Source organism: Telopea speciosissima, chromosome 7 (genome assembly GCF_018873765.1).
Source record: "Telopea speciosissima isolate NSW1024214 ecotype Mountain lineage chromosome 7, Tspe_v1, whole genome shotgun sequence".
In the NCBI taxonomy this organism is placed as follows: Eukaryota; Viridiplantae; Streptophyta; class Magnoliopsida; order Proteales; family Proteaceae; genus Telopea; species Telopea speciosissima.
The window spans coordinates 15,259,866-15,286,138 of NC_057922.1; the positions used below are offsets into that span (position 1 = coordinate 15,259,866).

The 26,273-nt window shown below is 38.0% G+C and overlaps 2 protein-coding genes across 3 annotated transcripts; one reads left to right on the forward strand and one right to left on the reverse strand.

Annotated features, from left to right (window-relative positions):
* The first annotated feature begins 1,356 nt into the window (after positions 1 to 1,356).
* Positions 1,357 to 24,568, forward strand: LOC122667981 (kinetochore protein NUF2 homolog). 2 transcript variants are annotated; one of them, XM_043864487.1, is made up of 12 exons: positions 1,357 to 1,555; positions 1,637 to 1,855; positions 5,952 to 6,042; positions 6,158 to 6,337; positions 7,398 to 7,487; positions 8,781 to 8,888; positions 10,226 to 10,279; positions 10,614 to 10,728; positions 10,809 to 10,966; positions 11,061 to 11,156; positions 11,550 to 11,616; positions 24,558 to 24,568. In XM_043864487.1, exons 1-11 carry the CDS (start codon positions 1,392 to 1,394, stop codon positions 11,607 to 11,609), a joined length of 1,335 nt encoding a protein of 444 aa, XP_043720422.1. In that variant the 5' UTR covers positions 1,357 to 1,391; the 3' UTR covers positions 11,610 to 11,616; positions 24,558 to 24,568. The 2 variants fall into 2 exon arrangements, with proteins under 2 accessions (XP_043720422.1, XP_043720421.1); XM_043864486.1 differs by lacking the exon at positions 24,558 to 24,568 and having other exon boundaries at positions 11,550 to 11,634.
* LOC122667980 (ATP synthase subunit beta, mitochondrial-like) lies at positions 12,060 to 16,927 on the reverse strand. Its single transcript, XM_043864484.1, has 9 exons — positions 16,378 to 16,927; positions 15,167 to 15,242; positions 14,966 to 15,054; positions 14,671 to 14,788; positions 14,475 to 14,578; positions 14,216 to 14,374; positions 13,838 to 14,062; positions 13,428 to 13,739; positions 12,060 to 12,532 (listed from the first exon to the last, which is right to left on the reverse strand). Exons 1-9 carry the CDS (start codon positions 16,861 to 16,863, stop codon positions 12,419 to 12,421), a joined length of 1,683 nt encoding a protein of 560 aa, XP_043720419.1. The 5' UTR covers positions 16,864 to 16,927; the 3' UTR covers positions 12,060 to 12,418.
* Positions 24,569 to 26,273: the final 1,705 nt, after the last annotated feature.

The following is a 26,273-nucleotide window of genomic DNA, read 5'->3' on the forward strand; positions in this document are numbered from 1 at the left end:
ACCTCTGACACTTATGACCCTGTTGTACACTCAATATTCTTCTACTAACGAACATGTAAAGCAGGTCACCATTGTACCCATTTTAACCCTTGAACAACGAATACAGAGATATATAAATAACAGAGGCTATGGGTGAGAAAATACTACTGAATGTCCTTTTTACTAAAATACTTTCAATATATAAAGCTCCCAATTCCCAAAAAAAAAAACTCATCTCAACTGCCTTTGTTGCGGGGTTACTCGATTGTTACCTTCTTTGTTTTATATTCTTTCCAAATCTGATGTGCATGAGCATTGCTCGTTCATGGGACTTTTGAATGTTATAAATAGGCCTTTTAGGCCTCATTACTCTTTTCTTTGTAGCTCATAATCCTTCATTACTGGGTAAGGATGCATCTTTGGTCTTTCGTTCTTATTTTTTCCTCTTTGTTAGGGTTGTTGCAAATTTTTTCTTTGTGTTTTCTTTTGTAGATGTGTTCGTTGAACCCTTTTAGTAACGAAGAGGGAACCTAACAGGTGGATGAATGCTATGGTCAACGAATACTCAGAGGTTTTGAAGAAATTTCACCTCCACCCCATCTATGAAATGTAAAAAGTGAAGATCAATTAGAGATTACTCTTTTATGCTGCCAAAGCGTGGGATCGTGATGTCCATGTGTTCCATTTTGGCGATGTAGAAATGTGCTCCACTTATGAGGAGTTCAAGCGTTGCTTCTTTTCTCTCCGTTTGGGTGCCATGATTGTGTAAGGGCCTAGCACCCATCTCTTGTCATAAATTTCGGTTCATAAAATATGAGGGAATTGCATTAGAGTTGAATTCAAAATGACGAAAAATTTACAAGTAAAACCTTCTTAGTACCATACATGGTAACAACCATGACTAATCATTTTGTCACGTGGAAGGAAGAATGACATGGCCAATCTAATTGTTGGATGTCAAATTTTTTGGTTACATGTGGAGAGAAAAATGACTTTTGTCCCGAAAAAGAAAACTTATTGATGAATTATTACATCTAATTTTTCCCTTTCAAGAACCAAATGGTGAGTCATATAGTTGTGATGATGGTTCAGGTAAACAGAATCAGCAATGGGATCGACTTATGCTGATTTCAATTCTAATTCTGATCACTTAAGAATCGGCCAATATTGCCTGAACCCTAAGGAAAGTCAACGAATCGGACAATTTGAATCACCCGGATTCAGTTTTGGATTTGAATCGGTTGATTTGACCGATCCAATGCCGATTCAATTACAAGAAGCGCCCTATAAATCCAACGACCGACCATATCAGATTTTCACACAACCGAAACCGAGGGCTGATGGACAGTTATTCCCGTCTATAATCGTTTGCTACCTTTAAAACTGGACAGAAACACTCCATTGGCGGGAAAATGGCGTCCACCTTCTCATTCCCACTCCTCTCTTCCAGAGACATGATCGCGGTTCTCTCTGAGTGTCAAATCGCAACCATCAGAGAAGAAGATCTCGTCAATCCAACTTCTGAACTCATATGCGCTATCTATACAAATCTTCTAATCTATCTCGATCCTCTCCAGTACACCCTAAAACCCTATCTCTTTTAATCTCTCTGCGTAATTTTGCACTTCTGAACTTGTTCTAGTTTCTGATCTTGTAGGGACGATCATGACCAAGCTGATTTCGTTGCTTTAGGGCAACTGGAGAATCCAGACCTTCACGTCGAATCCGTCAAAACTATGAATTTGTACCATAAGGTGAAGGAGATTGTTGCTGCAGTCAATTGCCCCATAGGATTCACTTTGAAAGATATGGTGAAGCCTGACACGCAGAGGACGGGTATAATCCTCAGTGCGATAGTCAATTTCTGCCTTCACAGGTAAAGAGTTTATGATCATTTTGCCTTTTGCGTTGTGAAATTCTTGCTTTCCTATTTAGGACCTAAATGATTTGGGCTCCCCTTGATTCTTACCAGAATGAATTGAATTGGTAAAACACCTGACTGCTCCAGTGTTCACCAAAATTTGTACTTACTTTCATCTTTCACCAAGATATGAATGATAAAAGAAACTATATCATTTCATGCAAACCTGAAGTAACCTTATTTCTGGGTTTATTTTGGAGCATCATCTTGGTTATATAATTGTTGTAGGACTTCTAATTGAGTTAATATCGTTCTGGGTGCAACGCACAGCCTTAGTGAAATATGCTTTTCTTCATCTCCCCTTAAGTACTTACAAATTCTCGCGTAAAATCAAAAATCTTTTTTTGGGGGAGGGGGGCATGGAGATATCGAGTAATTATGGAAAATTTGCCATACATGTGAATTAGTAGGCATGGACATGGTGTGTTCTGGGCAGCTACAGCTGAAAAGGAATGACCTTTTGGGATGAGATGCAACTGGCAGCCTGTTCAACCCTGATTGTTGAAACAGTCAGGGGAAACAAAATAAATCTCAGTGAGCCAAAATACGGAGGAAAACATGCCAATGATCTGATCAGGCTGTCGAGTTATCCTAATGACAGTAATTTCCAGCTTTGGCTCTAGACTTTGACGTTAGTCAAATATACCAATCTGAAACCAACAGGAAAACAGAGTGGGGAATAGGGGCTTCATTGATCATAATTGATTATTTAATTGTATTGAGATATGCAGATCCTTAACTGCAGTCTTAGTTGGGATTTGCAGGTATCAACAGGTCCTGTTGGTATGCTCGTCAATCTGTCAAATCAGCGAAGATGCTCAAGTTGAAGTGAACTCTCTTCCTAATTCCCTTCCAGTACTAGTGCAGTGTCTACATTAGAATTTTAGATTTCCTAAACTAACTCATAGACTAACAACTAGTCTCCTAACCAACTAACGCCACCTACGTGGGACCCTCCAAACCTTATCCCTATACTTAATCCTTGTACCCCTTAAAATCCCAATTTTAATGCTTATAGAAGAGGCCTGTTACATCAATAAACCCGAAAATAACAAGCCCAATGCCCATAGAACCCAACCATGGGCCAAAATAAAATGTTCCAAGGCCCAATTGATTCGATTGAACACCCTTAAGTACATCAGGAACTCTGTAAGATTTTAACAATTCTTCATTTAGTTCACGGAGGAATAGTCATGGACATGTGAGCCTTGTCACAATGGGTGAAGAAAGTGTCCGGCACTTCTTAGTGCTTTCTTCATTATTGATGAGGCTATGGTCTGGATTCATGCACCTTTTTAGTGTTTGTTTGGTATTCCCTACAGAGTAGATGGATTTCCTTGGGGTCTGGTAGTTACCTCACCTTCGATTGTGCAGTGGCACGGTTTGGAGATTCCTATTTCACGCCATTTCCGGAGCCTTTAGAGGGAGTGTAATGTGAGGTTGTTTGATGATTTGGATTTCCACATCTAGAAGGTTCCAAAGGTTATTTCAATCATTTGATACCTGGTCTTCTTCAAATATTACCTTTGAGGGAGTCTCTCCTAGTGATCTCAGGTTTTGGACTTTCAGATGAACTAAAATAATTCTTTGATGTAATTGAGCAATCTGATTAACCACCAGGTAAAAATCAGGAGTAAAGATTTGCAAAATGGGCTAACTTTTAGGTCATGCACTAGAAGTTAATGAGGGCTAAGAAAACTGAAAAAGAGACATCGAGTCCAATTCATGAAGGGTATAAGTTGGCCCTGTGCTGTTGCAAGAAGTTCTACTAGTGATATGATTGATTTCTGGAATGAGGAATTAATAGGCTTGTTGGGAGGGGGGGGCACTTGGTGAGTGATAATAGATTTTCAAGAAACAAAAAAGAATTAAAGATCTCAATAAAGATATTATCTAGGTTTTCTTGAATTTCTCTAGGTTTTAGAGGGTGCAACTATGTACAACAAGATACTATCTGGCTCATTCTAATGGCAACAGGATTTTGGTACCTTTCTTGCAGCAAGTTATATGTAATTGGTATAAATAGATTTTAAATAATCAAGAAGTGCTTAATTGGTAGAAACAGATTTTAATAATCAAGAAGAATTTTGTGTGTGGGGAGGGGAGTGCGTGCGTGTGTGTGTGTGTGCGCGTGGGTGGGGGATTGTGGTGGAAAGAGTGAATACATAGAACAACTCAACACAGCATTATCCCAACTAGATGAGATCAACTACATGGATATTTTTTTTTCAATCAGCTCTTTTTAAAGCCATACGTGTTACCAGTCCTAAAATCTGCATGTCTTTCCTCACCACTTCCCCTAGAGTCATTTTAGGCCTTCCTCTAACCTCTTTTAGCTCTCTCAATCTGAATCAAATCACCCTTCATACTGGAGCATGCATAGGTCTCTGTTGCACATATCCATGCCACCTCCAACGACTTTCTTGTAATTTATCATTTATCGTAGCTACTCCTAAATTAGCTCCAATATTTCATTCTTATTCTATCATTTCTAGTTTTACCACTCATCCATCTTTACATCCTCATTTCAGCTATACTAAGTTTGTTCATGTATTGTTTCTTCACTACGCAGCATTTAGCTCCATACATCATTGTTGATCATATAACTGTCCTATACAATTTTCCTTTGAGTTTCAAAGAATACATCGATCATATAACATTCTGGATGCACCCCGCCACTTCATCCACCCTATTCTAATTCTGTGTGCAACATCATCATCTATTTCTCTTTCTTTATTTATGATTGAACCTACTTACCAAAGTTTTCACTTTGTGGAATCTCCCTATCATCAATTTTTCACCACCCCACTTTTAGTCCTATTGTTACTAAAGTCACACACACACACACACACACACACACACTATATCTATATATATATATAAAATCTTTCGATTCTAAAGCTGATCTTCTTTGCATTTACACCTGTTTTGTTTCATCCACCAAAACAATAGCATCAACCAAAAGCATACTCAAGGGATCTGATCTTAAATGTTTCTAATAAGCTCATGATGAGTAGCTTAAACAAATAAGACCTTGGAGCTGATCCTTGATGTAATCCAACTGTAATTGAGAATTCAATATTCCTCACCCCACGGTTCTTACACTAGCACCACCACACCATTATAATATCTTTAACTATGTCCACTACCACACCATTATACATATCTTTAACTATGTCCACATATTTACGCAAAACACTTTGCTTCTCTAACACTCGCCAATTTAACTATGTAAGGACTTGTCTTAATATTTTTCTAGGTCAATTAGGATCATATAAGGATGCTCCAAACGTTCTCTAAATCCTTCCATTAATCTCCTAAGCAAATAAATAGCTTCTATGGGTTGATCTTTCTTTCATAAAACCAAATTGGTTATCCGAAATATTGGTTTCTTGTCTTAGGTAGGTTTCAATTACTCTTTCCCATAATTTCATAATATGACTCATAAGTTTTATTCCCGTATAGCTATTACAACTTTGAATATCATCTTTATTTTTACAAATTGGAACTGCAATGCTTCTCCTCCATTCATCTGGCATTTTCACTTGGTCATAAACTTAATTAGCTAAGTTATTCCACTAATTGCTACGTTCTTCCATACCTCTATTGGGATATGGATCTACTGTCTTACCTATTTTCATTTTTAAGGCTTTCTTTACTTCAGGCACCCTATTATATCTATGAATTGTTGTTTCTTGATGGTTATTACAACTTTCCAAAACTCTATTACGTATATTGTTTCATTTAGTTAGTTGTAAAAATAGTTTTCCATCTCTCTTTAATCTCCTCGTCACTTATTAATACATTATTATCTTCACTTCTAATGCCTAATATAGTTGAAATTTCTACTCTTCCTTTCTCTCATTAGCTAATTTAGAGATATCTTTTCTCGCCTCTTTTGTGCCCAAATTGTTATAGAGATTCTATTAAAGAGATGATTACTGGAATGAAAGAGGAAAATTTTGTTACTGCACTATCGACAGTATATTCTAATTGTTTTTAGCTTACTCTTTCATTTCATTTTCATTGTTTTTGCACTTGAGCATTGCAGGGAAGCAAAATTGAATCTGTTACAATCAATTGTTGATGAGATGAATTTCCACGAACAGCAAAGCTTAGAGTTGGAGACAAGGATTTCTCAGGTACTTTTATTGGAAAACATACTGCAATTACGTTAGATACTTTTTCTTCCCCCCCCCCCCCCCCTCTTTGCCTTTCAATCAAATCATGGAAGCATCTTTTGCATCATCTTTGCAGATGAATGCAGAAATTTCAGAGCATAGAGAAGCAAGGGAAAGTGAGCAACCATTTGTTCAACAGTTAGATGCTGAAGTCAATGAGCTACGCCAGACCATTCAGGGACTTAATAACCGCCAGATGTCTTTGAAGGGATCCTTTAGAACTTTAAGGGAGAAGAGTAAAGAAATGGATGAGAAGGTTGGTGCTCTGATCTTTAAACATTGTTCATGTTTGTTTCTTCATTTGGTTAAAAAGGGGGGCAACTTTTCTTTCCCCTTTAATTGTGTTCTTTTGGTTTTGATGGAGTTCTTGGCTCCTTGCTTTAGATATATTTTCTTTTCTTTTATCAGTAAAATCATTATTTATCAAGAAAAAAAGAGAACTAGATAAATAACCTAGCGCTGATAGCCATGCTTTAGAGTATCAGCTTACTGCCATGCTTTAGAGTATCAGCTTACTGCCTAGCTAGAGTTAGCAATCAATCATTGTCTTCATCCAAGGAGGCAAGCAGCTATCACCGTTGACTGGGCGATTCCTATTCAATGGAAAGAAAAGCTAGAAGAAAACTCCATCAGATGAATTTCACAGGGATTCCTCAACAATTAGATTTTTTTGTGCGATCGGAAGGGCATTGTAAAATATCTTCTTCTATACAGGGATCATTGTTGCAATATCTCTTGCATTTCATTCTTGAATATCTCGTGTATAACTTCTGTAATTCTTAAGTGTCTGTTCTTATCATATAAAAAAATATTTCTTTGCACAATTTTAATCCATATTTCTTTTTATATTTGGGATTATTACATCCCTTTCCAAGTGCAAGTTTAAGCATTAGAGTACTAAGATTTGGGGACTTTGGAACTTGAGAGCTTCTCAGATGTGCATTTGTTCAATTTTAATTTTTGTTTTATCAGTTGATCACACATATGTCATTTGTTGATTTGCATGTCAAAATTTTGCTGCAGGCAATTCCTGTAAGTAGCTATCTATGTTTGAGGTTACAGTTTTTTGAACTACAATGTTGTAGTATTGTAAAGTTGATTCTTTCTTGTTTGTCTAAAGATTGTTTCACTCAGATCATATATCTTTTCCCAATAAATTAGAATGCCATTCTTTTAGGAGTATTTTCAGTCTAATCACGCAACATGTATGTACTGCTTATCCTAATGTATTTGAAAGAAAAAAAAGATGTGACACTGCTTGATTAACTGCTAAACTTTTAGCTTAATGCCAGTCCTTTTTTCTTTGTTCTGTGCAGATTTCAAATGCTGAGTTTTTATTGGTGCAAAGTGCACAGGAAAATGCCAAGTTGCGATCTAAAATTGTCCAATCACCTGACAAACTGCAGGTACTTATACTATTTAATTGAAATAAGTTTGAAATTGTATGATATTCTCCTTCTACCAGGTTCAGTTGTTACTACTGACATGCGTGGTTAAGCTACCCCTATGAAGTCAAGTTAGTGTTATGATTGGGTAATTTTGTACAATAGTTTCACCTCATAAAGAAGTGCTGTTTTTCTGGTCATAATGTCATTCGGAGATAATAGGATTTCAAAATGCTCCATTGTATGCATTGTTTGGGTGGTAATATACATTTTTGCTTTTATACATAATGTACGGATATGATTTCCTTTAAGTCCTTTGAGCCATCAAGGCTATGGTTGGAAATTTGTAATTGGGAAGAATGTATATTGGGAACACAAAGATTGGGTAGCAGTGCTCCATGCATACTGTTATGCTTTTCTGTTCTATTTGGCCTTTCCCTTATAATAAGAAATCTTTTTTTCCTGAGTCACCATGTACACTTTGTGAGCAGTTTGTTTTGGACTGCTCAATTAATGTCAGCAGGGCCTTTCCAATCATCATGTCAATGGTGGTTGATTTGACAACATTAGTTTAAAAATAATGGTTTACAAAAGCTTGTCTTTTAAATTTTAATATACACTATACATTGCCATCCTTTTTTCTTTAGGTTTTAACCTATTGTTCTTGGTTGACCCTTTAGACTTATGTTTTCATTTCTTAAACTTCCTACCATGCTGCTTTTAGTGACATGTGATTTATAATTTATTGCTTGCCTCTATGTTCACCACACCTAGATCCTATTCAATCTCTGACTTCATATTCCCATTGATTTTAATGTACGACAAAGTGTTTGCATGTCTATTGAAGTGTTCTCTTGCACTGCCAGATGATCTTGATATTATATACTTCTGCAACATCATGCTCATCCAGGAGCAATGTCTATTAGTAGCCTCTATATAGTAGTTCCTGGTCAATGTTTTTGCTGTTTGTATTCCTTCCTCAACTTTGTAATGTACTTCTCTTTTCATCCTGTCATATTTGAGCATGCTTTTCTAGTATATCATGGGAATATGCAGCAGTCCCCTGGCCCCTTTGTCCTTTATAAATTTCCTCTTTCTTCTTTTGTGCTTCAATTTTTATATACAATCTGATTGATTTGTTTCTGAGCCTTCTTGCTTTAGCCATTTGACTATGCTTTAATGGCTTTATGATGTCACTGTTTCAAACTGTTGTCCAGACTATGGAACTTTGTTTGTTGCATTTCATATATTCATTAATTCCAGTTCCTTGCTTACCAAACATCCACATAGTTACTCACCTATTTTGCTATAAAGGGGGCTTTGGAGGAAAAGAAATCAATTCGGGCTGAAGTGAAGAACTCTGAAAGATCAGCCATGGAGTTGTTTCAGGGGAAGACTGCAGCAATTGAGGTGTATTCGAAGGTATAATTTAAATAACTTGATTTGAACATTATGTTATTTCATCGAACTCCTTTGCATCTGTCTTGATCCAGGGTTTGAATGTGCATTGCCATTTTTGTTTTTAATCCTTTTGTGGTCTTTTTTTTTTGGGTTGGGGGGGGGGGGGTGGTGTTCTCAATAATAGATAACTGAGAAACTTGATCAAGATCCCCTATCATATCTAAGAGATACATATTGTTTATTCATCAGAAGGGGGAAAAAAAGAAAAAAAAAAAAAGGTATCCCACGTATAAACTCTACTTTGGTCATTACCTAGTTGTTGATTAAGATTCTAGCCTGCAAAATTTTTCCCCTCTTGAATTATTTTTATTCTCAGGAGGATTTGCTGCTTCATAGCTAATAATGGTGTGTGCACTGTGAACTCCATGATTTTTCACTAGATACCTTTACAGCATTATGGACACCCAATGTCAACCTGGAAGAAAAAGAAAGATGTAAAGTCAGTGAGCTTGGTGCGAAAAAAATGTCAGAAAACAGGCGTTTTTCTGTGCGGATTGTTGAGATGGCCATTCAGAACATCAAGACAGCATTCATGACTCCTTTTTTGTTGCCTTTTTGAAATAATAACTAGTAGTGTCACCACCCCTGAAATGCTCAGGATGCCAATGCCAAATGGTACTCAAACTGTTTCTGGGTCCATTCCATTTTTAATAACACTGGTGCAGTCAAGTCCTGCGAAGTCATCAATTGAAGCTGTAGGTTATTAGGTGAAGGTTGTTGTATGTGATAGTTCTAGCAATAATGTTATTAAGGATTAGATTTTGATGTTTCTTGCATAACACTAGGGTAGACTTCATCATTTTAAATATCATACTTTACTTGAGTTCATGGTCGGCACTATTTGTTGCACTGAATCCCCAAGGCTGTAAAGAATCTCAGACTAGTAATCAAGTTTGTAAATCAGTTTGCTCCATGAGGACCTCAAGCAAACACAGTGAAGCAGTTTGTAAGTGTAGGGGTCGATACAAATGTTAGGTCAACCCTTGGAATAGTGACAATCCTAAAATAGCATATCAGCATTGTTTCTATCAAAAGTTTGAAATGCGTATATCTGTAAATGAATCTGTGTAGTTATCAGCCAACTAATGGTTCCTGCCTCTTATTAAAATTGTATATCATCATGGTCTTTGGTATAGGAACCTGATGGTTGGCTGATTTTGGGGTAGTGGGAATGAGAATCCTTTTCATTGCACAAATGAAGATCCACATGGCTTTTGTTCTACCATGCCTATGTGTGCCCTCATGAAAGAGTAGTTGTCTGGATTATCTGTGCTGAGTAATACCTCTTTCCTTTCCAGGCGGGCAAGAAAATGTCCAAGCACTTCAGGCAGATGCAAGGGATACAAGAACAGGTACGGATATTCACCCCCTTCCCCCCTTTTCTTTCATTTTAATACTTGCATCCCATAGCATGATTTGGATATTTGGATATTTTCTACAAGAGCTCTGTTCCATATGGAAGAAAATTGAATATCTATTAAGCCGAAGGCTGGTTCACCATACATGGTGCAGGATGGGACCTACCATTCAGTGATTCCCGAATGAGTTGTCCTAGGCTTGAAGCACACCTCTTTCTCTCTCGTCTTGATGATGCTTTTGGGAGTTGAATTAACTTGGTTTTGTAATTTTTGTACTCAACTTTTCCTCGAGAAATGTTTGTAATTATTTATATATACACACTATCAGGTCAACAAATCCAAAAGCATTGATAAAGATGTCAAGATTCTGAAGACTAAGCTTACTGAGGACGAAGTGTTGGATATGTCCCTTGAGGCAAAATTAGTTGAACGGCAAGGAAAAGGTAGCTTTTTACCAAATTGATTGGTTCCTTTCACTTTGTTTATCTGTTGCTTAAAATATTTTCACCTTTTACTCCTCCAGCGGAACAGGTAGAGGAATCAAAGAAGGCACTAGAGAAAGAAAGATATCTGAAACATGAAGAGGTTACCAAAGAACTAAAAAACATTACGCTGGAGGTAGAAACAAAGAAGTCTGATCTACAAGCAAGACAGAGAAAGGTTGAAGAAGTTGTAGCAGAGGTAATATCAGTAGTTGATTCTGAAACTTGACCCTATAGCTCGTACAGGAGTACAGTTTCAGATCTAATTGATTCTTCTTCTCTTCTGATATCAGGCAGAAGATATAGCTTTGAAGATTACTTCAGTGAAAGAAACTGCTGCAGGTAGACAGCAAGAACTATTTCATAATTGTCAAGAGGCTGTGAATGAGGTTAGTATGAATCTGTGTCTAACATGTTTTTTATGTTCAACACATTTAACAAATACGTGAATAATTTGGCAAATATTCAGCCTGTACATGAATTGATCTACTTCCAACTTTTTGTCCTATTCCATTTTCTTGACTGAAATTTGATTTCTTTTTCCAAATTTGCAAATCAAATTTAACACAAGGTCTTACATTTTGAATTATTCCCAAATCAAAATTTGCTTTGGTTTGACATTGCGTGCTGATCCCAAAATCATTGTATTTTTTTGGCTCTAAATTCTAAAATAATTGTACTTGGTTTAGCTTCTATTGTGTGTGTGTGTGCATGTGCATTTGTGTATGTTTAGGTAACATGTCTCATGAAAGGATTTAAATACTTGTTTATGGTGGCTGTAGTTTCACAATTATACAAGCGAGATGGAAACCGTTCGGCGAAGCATATCTCAACCAAGCTAGAAAGGTTGTCTGGGTATGCATCTATTGTTTTATCAAAAAAAAGGGTATGCATCTATTGGGCACATCAAAGGAGAAATATTACTCTCGATCCTTTATTTTCTTTAGTGAGGGCATTATTGTATTTTAAGGCAGATGTATTTTGAATTATTATCTTTATGTAAGTTTTTTAAAAAAAAAATTAGTTAGTTAAGTCAGTGTTTGACATTCCCCTTGGTCTTTTTGAGATGCTATACATGTGAATTATCCTTGTCTGCCACTTGGCAGATGGTGAGAAGTAGGTTGATAAAGATATAGCACATAAAGAACCAAAGAAAAGACAATAAGAAGTTAGAAGAAACCTATCTGTAATTCAGTAACGTATAAAGTAGAAGCTCAATTCGATGACCACAGCATTTTACACGACAATAAAGGCACATACAAACACTTTCTGCTAACAAAATCCATTCAAACTGGAGCAAATAGAAGCATTCGTGTAATATGGCATTTCAAGACGTTCCAAGGGAACAAAACAAACTTCTGTGGCACAAAAAACATGTATCGTCATGACAAGGAAATAATTATGTTCTCGTTTCTCTTTCAATTTTAACATTATTGAACCCAAAAAACAAAGGATGGGCCGCCAGAGCAAGCCCTCTCTAGCTCGGTTATCTACCTCCCACAAATCCGGTAAAATAAAAAACAAAATAATACAGTTGATCTCAGCAAAAAATGTGCAACCCAAATGTTGGCAAGAGCCACCATCACCCAAATTATTGATTTTTAAGGTCCCCGGGAAGAAGAAAAGAAAAGAGGGACGAGAAACTGTCTCCTTAGGCTGCATTCTCCTTGGCAATCTTCTCGCCCTTGGCAAGGACCTCTTCAATTCCTCCAACCATGTAGAAAGATTGCTCAGGAAGGTCATCATATTTTCCATCCAATACTCCCTGCCACAATTCAGCATGTCAAACATAACCAGAGTAAAAACTGAAACGGGCATCAACCATAAGCCACTATAAATTAAGGAAAACAATTATGATGGTAATAGGATTCAAGAATAGCAAGGAGAATTGAGACCGGAGACATTCATTTAAAGTATGTAGACTAGACCCAATTAGATAGATTTAATTGATGGTACAATGAACAGTTCTAAGATTTTCTTCTCTAAGTTTGAACGGCAAACATCTCAACCATTGGTTTATCTCTTCAGATTCCAGCAGTTGTGGAATTTGAAAAATCCTACCACCATTAGCTGACACACAATACTGGTAAAGAGAATATAACAAGCTAACTGACAAAGAACACTTGCATAGATAACAGCAAAATATAAAACGCCTACATAGAGAGGGCAGGAAAATGTGCAAAGAAGAAATGGAGCATTTCTTGGAAATGCCAACCAGCTTTTCTGATGATTCCAAACAATAATAAATAAGCCACCAAATACTTAAGCACCTAATGATTTCACACAGGTACTCTACTAGAGCACCCATAAATCCCACAAGAAGAAAAGAGAAAACTCCCAGACCCAGATATGTAGCACTAATATGAAGCCCTTGTAATGCCTTGAAAAAAAAAGCAATATTAAAGCCACTAAAATGCATTAAGCACAATACCAAACTGACCACCAATGGATATTAAACACTAACAAAATGACCTTAAGATGCCAACAGAGATGCAATAAATAGGCCAGATATAAATACCAAAAGGAGACAAAGAAAGCCAGGAAGAACAGTATACATATAATAGCAAAGACATCGGATAGATTGCACATGAATGTTAACTACTATAGTCAGAGGCACGGCAGTGAAATGTGAAGCACTAACAGTTAATATGTTTGCTTACCTGGAAACTTGTAATGCTCTCCTTCAATTCTACATACTTCCCAGGGGCACCAGTGAAAACTTCTGCAACATGGAAAGGCTGGCTCAAGAACCTCTGAATCTTACGAGCACGAGCTACAGTCAATTTGTCATCTTCACTCAGCTCATCCATTCCCAAAATGGCAATAATATCTTGAAGATTCTTGTAGTTCTGCAGAACCTTCTGTACACCACGGGCAGTATTGTAGTGCTCTTCTCCCAAAATATGAGGAGAAAGCATACGGGACGTAGAATCAAGGGGGTCGACGGCAGGATAAATTCCAAGCTCAGAGATCTGTTTAGAAAAGGACGTTTAAAAGTTTTAAGGTTTTAGCAACAGAGGACATTGTAGTAAATGTTATGGAATAACATCAATTCAATAAAGACATATACCTGTCGGGACAACACAGTTGTGGCATCCAGATGGGCAAATGTCGTTGCAGGAGCTGGATCAGTCAAGTCATCAGCTGGCACGTAAATAGCTTGAACTGATGTGATTGAACCTTTCTTTGTTGTAGTAATACGCTCTTGAAGGCCTCCAAGATCAGTAGCCAAAGTCGGTTGGTATCCGACAGCAGATGGGATACGACCAAGCAAGGCAGACACTTCCGAGTTTGCCTGCAAGATAGAAGGTAAATTACTCAGAAATAGTATTCCAAGGGGAGGATAAAAAAGGGATGATTCTATCGAACATTTTTTCTTCTTGTTGGGGGGAAGGGGTTGGGGGCTGATTACAAAGAGAAGAAGCACTTCTAAGACAAGCAAGCTTACTTGTGTAAAACGGAAAATGTTGTCAATGAAGAGAAGCACATCTTGCCCCTCAGCATCTCGGAAGTGCTCAGCCACAGTGAGCCCAGTAAGCCCCACCCGAGCACGAGCTCCGGGAGGCTCATTCATTTGACCATACACAAGAGCACACTTGCTTTCACTCTAACAAAAAAGAAACATTGACGTTCAATAACAAGCAAATACACAAAATTGTGAAACAAATACAAAGATAAGGAAATCCATGAGCCATAAAAAAATGGACCTGCTTATCCCCTAGCTTGATAACACCACTCTCAATCATTTCCCTGTAGAGATCATTGCCCTCACGGGTACGCTCCCCAACACCAGCAAAGACAGAGAAACCACCTGAACAAATAGTAAAGTATAACATTCAACACTAGAAGCAATTAATGAATAACAATAAGAACATTTTAAGATGCACTTCAGTATAAGCCAACCATGAGCTTTGGCAACATTGTTAATCAGTTCCATGATGAGCACTGTCTTCCCTACTCCAGCACCACCAAACAAACCAATCTTTCCTCCTCTCTGGTATGGTGCAAGGAGATCCACAACCTAAATAAACCCAAAATAGAAATTAAATGTTCACAGTTCTGAATTAAGAAATGCAAATATTTTCAGTAAAGGCTGAAGTTAAAAAGAAAAAATGTAGGAAGGAAACAGCTCGAAATGATGCCACATACATTAAATAAATGCCAAGAAAAATAAGTTTAATGGGAAAAATGTATCTACCTTAATTCCAGTGACTAGAATCTGTTGCTCAGTTGCCTGTTCAACAAATGCTGGGGCTTCACGGTGGATGGGTAGGAAGTGATCGGTTGCTATTGAAATGGATTAAAAAAAAAAGGATCAAAAATAGAAAGAAAAAGCATATAATCTAAACATCAGAAACCTAATGAGAGGTACACACGGGAAAAGGGTAAAATTCCTTACTTATTCCACCCCTCTCATCAATAGGTTCTCCAATCACATTCATGATACGGCCCAGGGTAGCTCTCCCAACAGGCACCTAAAAAAATTCACAAACTAATCCAAATGAGTAATGATCAACAAAAGAACCACCTCTGTGGCAAAAAAGCACAAAGGGGCAAAAAAAAAAAAAGAAATCCTTGTCAAAAAACTTGAGCTGATCTATAGGACCATAGAAAAAAGAAGGTATTCATAGTTTTTTAAATGAACGCTAAGATTAAAAACATTTCAAATTGGACATGAACAAAACCTAAAGAGAAATGCTACAATGATTGCGTGGTGAACTCCGGGTCTAACAAGTAAAAACCATTTGATCCTCAATTAGAGGATATGCCACTTCACGATAAGGATTTGAAATGGGCAGACTATTCTTTATTCAGGTTCTAAAGTTGTAGCTCTGAGTTGATACAAAAAAATTCTGAATAATTGCTAAACACAAGCTAAAACTACAGACACTCGGTTTGTCAATCAACTACATAAGTTTCTACCCCCAAAAACAAAAATCAACCCATAAATATTGTTTCCGCTATTCTAATTCCTAATTATGTGTAATGGAAAGATGGTTCTTCCTATCCATCTTCAAAATAAATCGGTTCACAAAATTCAACTCGAGAGATGATCTGAGAAATTACTCATTAAAATCATATATGAATGCTAAAGATAAAATATGGCAATGAGTATCAATAGAAACCCTGAAACTAAAGTCAACCAACCACCTCATCTGTACCTTGAGGTCAAAATTGACAGGCAAAACGAGATCAAGAGATTCAAAGAGGAATCAATAAAAAACACGAATCCTATTCGCTCAGAAACTCTCATGTGTAAGGTGGAGGATACCATCACCAATCCTTAGGCCTATCCGTATGAAAGAAGGGGAAAAAACAAACGTTGGAACTTCTTCAGTAACCAAGCAAGCGTAGGCCTAAGAGAATGGAATCAGTAACAGATTTACTTCTCCAATCGGCTAAGTCAACAAAGTTCAAAATTCATAAACCTATGATCGACAACCATCAAAAGCTTTTCTTCTCCACATCCCCGATTGATATCAACACCTACATTGTGCCTCCCAATGATAAATCAAAAAGGCTTTAAGAGATCCAAAAAAAATGAACCAAATAATCATTATGGCACATGAAATACTACAAATGAATTATTCAAAAATAACAAATACTCACAGTAATCGGAGAACCAGTGTTGAGCACCCTCTGTCCACGAACAAGCCCCTCAGTCCCGTCCATGGCAATGGTCCTCACCATGTTCTCACCCAAATGCTGAGCAACTTCAAGAACCAAACGGATCGAATTGTCCAAGACCTCAAGAGCAGTCAAGATCGGTGGCAGACCATCATCGAATCTGACATCGACAACGGCACCGATCACCTGACAGACTTGGCCGACCGCGCCGGCACCGGTGAACTCATCGGTGATCTTGCCACTGGTGCTAGCCCCCTTCGTCGGTGAAGGTGTTGATGAAGGCGCAGGAGCTGCAGCAGAAGTGGCATAATCTACAGCACGATTCAAGAGATAACCCTTGGGAGAAGCGCGAGACGCAGGGGAAGGTGAAGGAGTTCTAGGACTGATAATCGATGATGATGATGGCTTCGATGCAGATCGTCGTACTGACGATCGGAAAAGAGATGATAAGACCTTGCGAGAAGCCATGGCAATGGCTAGGGTTTGGCCTTCGTTTCTTCCTTCGGTCCTCGTTGGATTTAAAAAGGGAGAGCTCCACTTACTCTGCTACTTGTATACAGAGGATTGAGCCAACCTGGTTGTTTGTCAAATTACTGCGTTACCCTTGAGTGAAAAAAGAGTCAGACTTTTTGGAACTCGAATTCTGGTTGTTGGTTCGGCGCCTTTAACCCTTTGTTGTTTTGCGGCCACGTGGAGTGACATGTGTCAATGGTCCCACCAAGAGAATTTCAAGGCTTGAAACTGGCAATGTGTAAAGATTTCAGAAGTCAAAGCCTATTTTAAACTTTCTACCAAAAAAAAATAGCCTATTTTAAACGTTCAAGGAGAAGAAATAGGATCACGCTCATGTACGTGAACTCACAAGAACGATTCCATCTGAACGGTTGTAAATTGTACGCTCACATCCGTGAACGTGAACCCAACTCCAAGAGGAAACCTAGGCTCAACGGACTCAGACTTTGTGAGGGTGTCCTACTAGTGAAACTCATAGCAAGGCCGGCTTAAGGTTTAAAACTTGAAATTTGGTATAAGATTATTTTTTGGTAAGATAGATTAGGGTTTTGAAAACCCGGTATTGTCTAGTCAATTCCGATCTTATCCTGAATTGGAATAACTTGGGATCGATAAGGAATCGGTCAAAATCAGCCCAAAGTTGCCCTAATCTTAGATTTTGAAATAGGTCCGGCTGATTCAATCCCAATTTTTAGAACCTTGTATAAGATCTATCTCAATCAATTCGATTTTGACTCGACATTTAATCAGTTCCAAGTCAAATTGATTAATTGTGCCGATTACAATCCGATTTTTACAACATGAGACCGGGCTAGTAGATAGTGTTAACATGATTGTAGATAGGCTGTCAATAACCAGATCTTAATCCCGATCCGATCTGATCCAATCCAAATCAGATTTTATTATGTATATCAGCAAGGCTTGAAGTGCAAGAGCTTCCCTTGTTATTTATGTGCAGATTTTTTAGCACGCCCTCTCACATAAATGAGGTTTTGCACCCTCTCCTCCATAACCTCTCCTCATTTGATGATTCGTAATGGAACCTAATTATCGTGGAAAAATCCTCTCCCTCCCTTAAACGAATCAAATCTGAATTTACCTTTATCACATTCCATAATTATCTAATGGGAAAATTATATTGTCATCCCCTAACGTTTATATTAAATACGGAGCAACCCCCTGTGTTTTTAAATTATACAGTCACACCCTCACACCCCCTGAAGTTTGATTAGTTGTTACAAATAGTCCTACTCCGTTATATCATTCCCGTTAAGTGGTATGGTGTTGGTAATTCATGATTTAAAAATAACTAATATACCCCTAATTGCTCAATTTTTTTTCTTCAAATTTTACCTTTGAAATAAGCTTAATGGGACCCACCCCATCACCATCCCTCCTCCTCCTTCTTCTTCTTCTCTTTCTCTACAACCCCACTGGCCCCACCACCTGCTGCAACCCAACCCCACCCGCCCTTATCCCCTTGCAACCTAACACCACCACCACCACACCCCACCCTCCCCTCCCTTCGCTCTCCCTTTGTTCCTTCCCCAACCCCCAACTTCCCCTCAAGAGTACGCTACAATGATAGGGCTGACAACTTCCCCAATCATTCCCTGTAAACTTGTTCTTCTCTAACGATAGGGTCGACAGCTTCGACATTATCCACATGAATGTCGAAGCTGAGACTGAATTTGGAGGCAATGATGGAGGCAACTGAGACTGAATTTGCATCTCCAATTGAGAGAAACAAAACTACTTCTAAGAACAAGAAAACATATTGAAGCTTCATGTCTGTTATTCCCTCAAAATCTCTCTGTCTCTCTATGTATGGGATTTGAAGAGTAATCTCATTGGTTTCAGTTTTATGAGTAAGATCATAACATTATCAAACTATATTTATCAAGAAACCTGAAATTTTGCCAAGCGACTTTTGTTTTTCAAAGATGGATGATGCAAGGAATAAGGGAGATGGAAGAATTTTCAAGGAATGGAGAAAGGGCACAACGACTGATAAGAACCCTGACATGAAAAACAAGAGAGTTTTCTTTCTTAACTGTTTCGTGACTGCTTCTGTCTTCTTTCCTCTCTGCAAGGTATCATGGAGATGGTGGAGTGCGATCCATCACCTACAAAAACCCCAAATCCCTGATTTTGATTTTCTCCGGAAGATTCCCTTCCAGACTGTTGTTCCTCATGGCAATCTCAACCAGGGAACTAGGCAAACCCACCGGAGCTCCCTCGGAGATTGCATTGTTGCTCGCATCCAAGAAACTGAGGTTCTTGAGGGAACTCAGATCGGGTAACTTGCCAAAGAGCTTGTTCCCCTGGAGCTCCAGCCTCTTGAGGCTAGCCAGGCCCTTGAAGCTAGCAGGGATTGGGCCCTAAAGCTGGTTCCAGTCGAGATAGAGCTCCTCTAGAGCAGAGAGAGAGCCAATCGAAGTGGGAATCTCGCCTGAGAAGGAGTTTCCCGAGAGAACGAGGCGACGGAGACGCGTGAGGTTGGAAAGAGAGGTTGGTGGGGAACCAGACAAAGAATTGTCGGCCAGGTCGAGGGTTTCCAAGTAAGGGAGGTAGTTGCAGGGCAAGGAAGAAAGCGACCCAGAGGCTACCCATTTTTTCTCCTTCTCACTTTCACTCTTACCCTCGCTCACTCATAGGTTTTAGTTTATAATCTTAGAAGAGGGCAAAGTTGGAATTTCCCACTGAGTATTAACAGGATATTAGAAGAGGGCAAAATCGGTATTTAAAATGTATTATTTAACACCGTCCACTCAAGGGGCGTGGCTTTATAATTTAGAAACACAGGGGATCGTTCTATATTTAATACAAACCTTAGGGGGTGGCAGTGTAATTTTTCCTTAGCTAATTTACTGTTTCATTGTCGATTTGCTTTTTGCTGCTGGCAGGCTTCTCCAGTTAGACTTTGTAGTCAAATCATACAAAGTAATAACTTTTCAAATGCCCTTCTCAATTTTCTTAATCAAATTTCTTCTTTGCCTAATAAATTAGACACTAATATCTTATGGGCTTCTATGTTAAGGCAAATCTGGAAATTAAGAAACTTTTTTGTTTAGACACTAATATCTTATGGGCTTCTATGTTAAGGCAAATCTGAAAATTAAGATACTTTTTTGTTTCCTGGCATTCTAACCTCTCCCTCCTCAGCACCAATCAGGCTTTCAACCATTCGGTTGAGGAGGGTAGGTTGGGTATTTTACAGGGATGGGTCTTTAAATCAGGTTATTCATGTTGTCTTGAATTGTGTTTTACCGCATTCTTCTTGCCATTTTAATTTATATATATTTTTTCTGATAGCATTTGAAAGGTTGATTCATGTTTTGGTGGTACGGGCGTTACAATTAGGAATCACAAAGGGTGCGTTTGTTGCAGCCAAGTGCAAGCCCGATCGCAGCTTCGTTGCCTCAGCTATGGAAGCCAAGGCAATTAGGGATGGTCTTCTCTTGGTGCGTCGTGTCCATCTTGAGCACATTTCTGTGTTCTCTAATTGCAAGGCGCTAGTAGGCTTCTTGAATGGGTCTCTCCAATCCCTCAAGTGGGCTCATGGTTTGAGGTATTGGTTAAGACCGATCTTGATACCGATTCGATCCAGCTGTATGGATAGAGATAAAAATATAAAATATTAGTAATTTTATAAAAAAACAGGAACAAAAGTGCCATATTTGCCCAAGTTTGGACGATCCCAATCTGTATCAGTCGATTCAATCTTAATCCGATCCAGCCGATACCGAGATCACGAACCATGATTGGGCTACCTCAGTCCTAGTCTCAGGCATTTTGTTTCTTGAGAATTGTTTTGTTCGTACTCTGTTTTTGTATGTTTCTAGGGTTTTGAATAAGGAAACTCATGTATTAGCGAAAGAAGCTTCCATGTTAAATATCTTGTCTCTGTGATGGGCGAGACCACTAGCTTTTGTTGTTAATCGTGCTCTCTTTTCCAGCAAGAACTTCTCTGATCTATTTCAATAATATTTTGGCCGAAATACCTGCCATTGACCAAAAAAGCATATATTGGTACAATATCTACATTAATAATATCTATATAATAATTAAAATGAAATACTCATTTTATAATTTTTCTAAGATTTATTTACATGTTTAGGTGAGTTAGATACACCTTATAATCATTTTTTTATTATTTAATTATTAAAAGAAAGGGGTGATGTTCTCTGTGCCTCAGCGTAGCCTACACCTAGACATATGAGCCTGCCATTCAAGGAGGCAGGGTGGTCATTTCGCCCACCCCCATGTGTCTGGGCACAGCCTGCGGCACCGACACAAAAAACATTTTCCTAAAAGAAAATATTAATAATTAGTAGGTCGGAACAAATATAGACAACTTTCTAACTCAATCAGATCAAGTTAGGAGTGTTTTAACTTAAATCCAATTTGGTTGATAGCCCTAATTGGACTGTGAAATTTGGACCTCCTATTTACGAATGGTTGAAATTATCCCTTACTATTGCACGATACCTTCTCAATGGCATTCAAGAACCTCGATCAAGGAATTCGCCCTTAATTATAGTTGAAGGAAAACTCATTTTTTGTTTTTTTTTTTAAATTAGACTAAGGCTTTTTTTTTTTTGGGATTAAATATTAGACTAGGCTCAAACTTGACATATATAAAGGTGTCATGCCTTTATCTCACCTTGCCTTATTACCTGGTAACATCAATGTTCTATGCATGTTTCACACCGATAATTCTAAAGGGTTGACTACTATTTAATATGATTAGGTTTGGAATTAGTAGAACTTAAACAAACCCAATATCTTATGTCCTTAAGCTATTATAAGTCTAGTTGAGTTGGATTTGTATTAAAATATTAGGTTGCAACATGTATGTGGAAGTAACAAGAAGGGAAATGCTAGCACTAATACTTATTCTTCAAAAAATATGAATAATAAAAAGTGTAATAGAGAATGGATTTTTTTTTCTTTTGGGTAAATGATAGAGAATGAATTAAGTATAAAGAATTAAGAAAGTAGTTTTCTGTATGGGAGTGTGGTCAACACCAGCACTCCCATGAGTCTCTTTCTCTCCTCCTCAAAACAATGGGGTAGAGGTGTCTTTTCATATGGAGAGGAGAGAGATAGTCTCATGGGAGTGCTGGCGTAAGCCACACTCCCAGACAGAGAACTTTCTCCCAAAGAATTGTTGCTGACATTTCTCTTCGCATAGTCTTAGTTGGGCATGTATGTTGTCATTTACCATAAATAAGATGAAAAAAGGTACTTAGGAATTGTGATACATTGTATTGAACAAAAAATGGAACTCTTGGTTAATTAAAAGAAGGGAGATGGTTTCCTCTGAAGTCAGCATACTACATCTAGCAAAGGAGCGCTCCCCCTTTCGAATTTTACAATAGGGGGTTTAAGAGAGAGAGTGAAAGGGAATTGTACAGTGATATGTGTGTGCACATGCCAAAATTTTCACACATTGTTTGTGGGCGGAACATTTTCCCTTTAAAGAATAAACATAAATCTATCAAATTCAAAAAATTAGGACAAAGTTTTTCTTCACCATCTGATGAATATGTTCAACCACACTATCCTAGGGTTCACAAACCCCTATAGGGTTTTAGTATGTTCCCCAAAATACGTCCTTATACCCTCTCTCTCAAACACATATGAAACTCCACGATTAATTAATTGATTCCCATTCACTGTGGCTCAAGAAAAATTTACTCCAAAATTTATGTTCCCCATAATACTATTATCTTCATAATATTAGGCACTTTTAAATGGATACATACTAAAAGCATTTCAATAAATTTAAAAGGATATTCTTATTGACACACTTTAAGGTATCAAATAATTGTTTACCTTATATTTTGCCCTTTTAATACAACACACTTCTTTTTTTAAAGGGTAAGTTTTGTTATTGTGAGACACATTGACAAATCTTGACAATGATATTATGGTAAATGTATTTCTCTTTAGATTATTATAAAAACTATTTTTTACTGTGACAACTCAAATTAAAGAACTATTTGTAATTTCAACCCCAACAAAAAAAATTAACTCTTTGTAATAAGACAAAAGACAACCACAAGAAGGTTATAAGCTATAAAGACACTTATAGACGTGTCATTTAGACATTTCCAAATTTAAAATGTGATGAGAATAACAAAAAGTTATCATCGTCAAGGGTTGTAATTTGAGTTTGGGATCTAGTTCACAAGCTACTCTAGGCTTGTACAAAAGATGATTTTCTTTGCCCCAATCTCTTGCTCGGACAAACTGTTTTTTTTTTAATTTTTTTGGGTGAATTAAACATTCCTACTGCTTAAAAAAGACGAAAACTTACAAACCAGTTCAGAGTTTGATACCCTAGCCTGTGACGCTAGGGAGTGTGCTGGTGAAATCAGCCTTCTATGTTGTTTCAATACAGTTACAGACTTAAAAGACGAAATTAAATATTTAATGTCAAACAGCAAATGGTAGTGCTCCCACGGCCACAGGTTTTCCTCCGGGCAATTGATCCAACCCCATACCTCCAATGAGTCTATCCATATAATGATTTCCCTGCAGTCTCTCTTTAGTGCCTTTTCGATTCCTTCTTTAACTCCTCTGAGTTCCGTTTCTTGTGATGATCCTGCAAAACCAGAGTTCATACACCAATCCACAAGTTCATGGTTATAGAAAACAGAGGCTCCCCAACCTCCCTTCTTGGTGGTTGTTTCAAAACTGCCATCCGATACAATTAGAGCGCACTCATTTTTGGCCTGGTTAAGGTAGAATTCTAGGGGGGGTTTATCCTGATTGGGCTGGTTGTCCTCAAGGGAGAATGCTGGCATGTTCAGGTTAGATCCATCATGATGAAGATAGCACAGTCCCTTATCCAAGAAGCAATGTTATACATAATCGAATTAGGGGAGAACTCTTTCCCTCGAAAAACCACCTCATTTCGATTATGCCAAATGAAGTAAAGAGTTATTGCAGCCACTCCAAGAAAAGTGTTTACCTCGGTTTTGGAAAGGTTAGCAATTAGGTGATTAAAGGCATCAAGAATGTTGTCACCTTGGATATATTCAGTTCGCAGGCCAAGGGGCCCGGCAGCCCAGAGTCTCTTGGTGAATTTACAAGACAAAAAAAGGTGCCAAGAAGTTTCAGGTGCAGCCAGACACAAGGGACAAATAGTACAATATGAGTTTAGCCATCTAAGGTTCCCTTTGGTGGAAACACCTTCGTGTAGAAATCTCCAAAGGAAGAGTTTAAACTTTGGATGGATTCCCAGCTTCCAAATTATGGTCCAGATTGGTGATCGCCCAAAGTCGGGATTGTTTTGAATATATCTGGCTGCAGCCTTGGTTGAGAAGGTCCCAGATTTAGTGAGGGGGGAGAAGAGTGCGTCTGCAGGAGATTGATTGGATAGGGGGATGGCTAGGATGCTTTTGGTAGTGGGAGTAGGAAAAAGTGATCGAATTAGGGGTGCATTCCAAGTACGGTTACAAATGAGCTCATTAACCCTGTTAAACCTGGGGTTGGGAGAGAAGAGTGGAAGGTCACCAGTGGTGTAGGGTGGAATCCAAGGGTCAGTCCATATGCTTATGTTTTCTCCCGATCCAACTCTCCATCTAACCATTTTCCTAAAAATCGGGAGAACCTTTCTTATACTGTTCCATGTCCAGGACCCATAAGCTAGTCTGACAGAAGGGTCAAGCAAGGAGGCAGAGGGAAAGTATTTAGGCTGAAGTAATCTTGCCCATAGGGAATGGGGATGTGATACCAGTCTCCAAGTCAACTTGAGGATTAGGGCCTGGTTATGTACAGCATGAGTTCTTAAGCCAAGTCCACCTAGATTTTTATTTAAATAAACTTTTCTCCAAGGAATCAAGGAGGAGGTATTTTGCTTCTCATGTTTTCCTTGCCAAAAGGCCATGCAAATGGAGTCTAGCTGGTGACACACAGAATTTGGGAATAAAAAACACGACATCTGATGAGTAGGGATTGAATTTAAAATCGATTTCACAAGAATGAGTCGTCCAGCTTGAGATAAGAGATTACTTCTCCAATTACAAAGCCTCCCCCGGGCACGGTCTATAATCAGTGTCAGTGTTTTGGCCCTAGAACGGTTGGGAAAGAGTAGGGTCCCTAGGTACTTTGTAGATACATCAAGTTTCGAAACAGTAAGGGATCTCCTGATTTGTTGTTGTAGGGTAAGGGGAGTATTTTCACTGAAGAAAATGTCACTTTTAGCCATATTTAGTTGCTGGCCCGAGAGGGATTCAAACAAATTTAGTATGGCCTTAAGAGTGTTGACATCTTCAATAGTGGCTCTACAGAAAAGGAGAGTGTCATCTGCAATAAGTAGATGTGTAATCTCAGGTGCGCGGCGAGAAATTTTAATTCCCTTGAAAAGTTTTAGGTCCCTGTAGTTCTGAAGGAGTCTGGATAGACATTCCATGGAGAGGATGAATAAATAGGGGCTTAGGGGGCAGTCCTGGCGAAGTCCTCTAAAAGACTCAAAGAAATCAAAAACACTGCCATCCAATTTGATTGAGAAAATGCATTTGAGGATGGTAGAAATTAAATTCCCCCAATCCAGGCTGAACCCGAGAAAGGAAAAGAGAGAAGTCAAAAAGCCCCATTCCAATCTATCATAGGCCTTAGACATATCCAGTTTTAACGCCAAATACCTAGTTTTCCCTGATTTTTTCCTCCGAAAGAAATGGAAAATTTCTTGGGCAATGATAATATTATCTGAGATTTTATGTCCCTTAATGAAAGCCGATTGAGAAGGGGAGATAATGGCTGGAAGGATAGGTCATAGTCTGTTAGCCAAGATTTTGGTGAGGATTTTGTAAGAAACATTACATAAGCTAATAAGTCTATAGTCTTCCACAAGGACAAACTGTTGCTTAAGCTTTTGTTAGTTCATTTGTGAGAGTGAAGTATTAAAAAAAATTAATTTGAAAGCAACCACAAGAATGGTGTTAATTTCATATCAAAATTGTTTATCAAAATGAACCGTTCAAATCGAAGCGGTAAACCGATTATTAGATTCGGTTTTGGTTTTACATATCATAAAAAATGCTAGAATGGTGTTAATTTCATATCAAAATTGTTTATCAAAATGAACCGTTCAAATCGAAGCGGTAAACCGATTATTAGATTCGGTTTTGGTTTTACATATCATAAAAAATGCTAGGTTTGATTTTGAGCACCCCCCCCCCCAAAAAAAAAACTGTTATCTAAACCACTTGGGAACTTATAAACCACTAAACCAAATAAAATCGACTAAACTATTAAAACAAGGGTAATTTACATGTATTTCTCCTGTAATTTGGTCCTATTACAAGAAATCCTTTATTGTTTGAACAATTACATGGACCTCTCCTAGATTA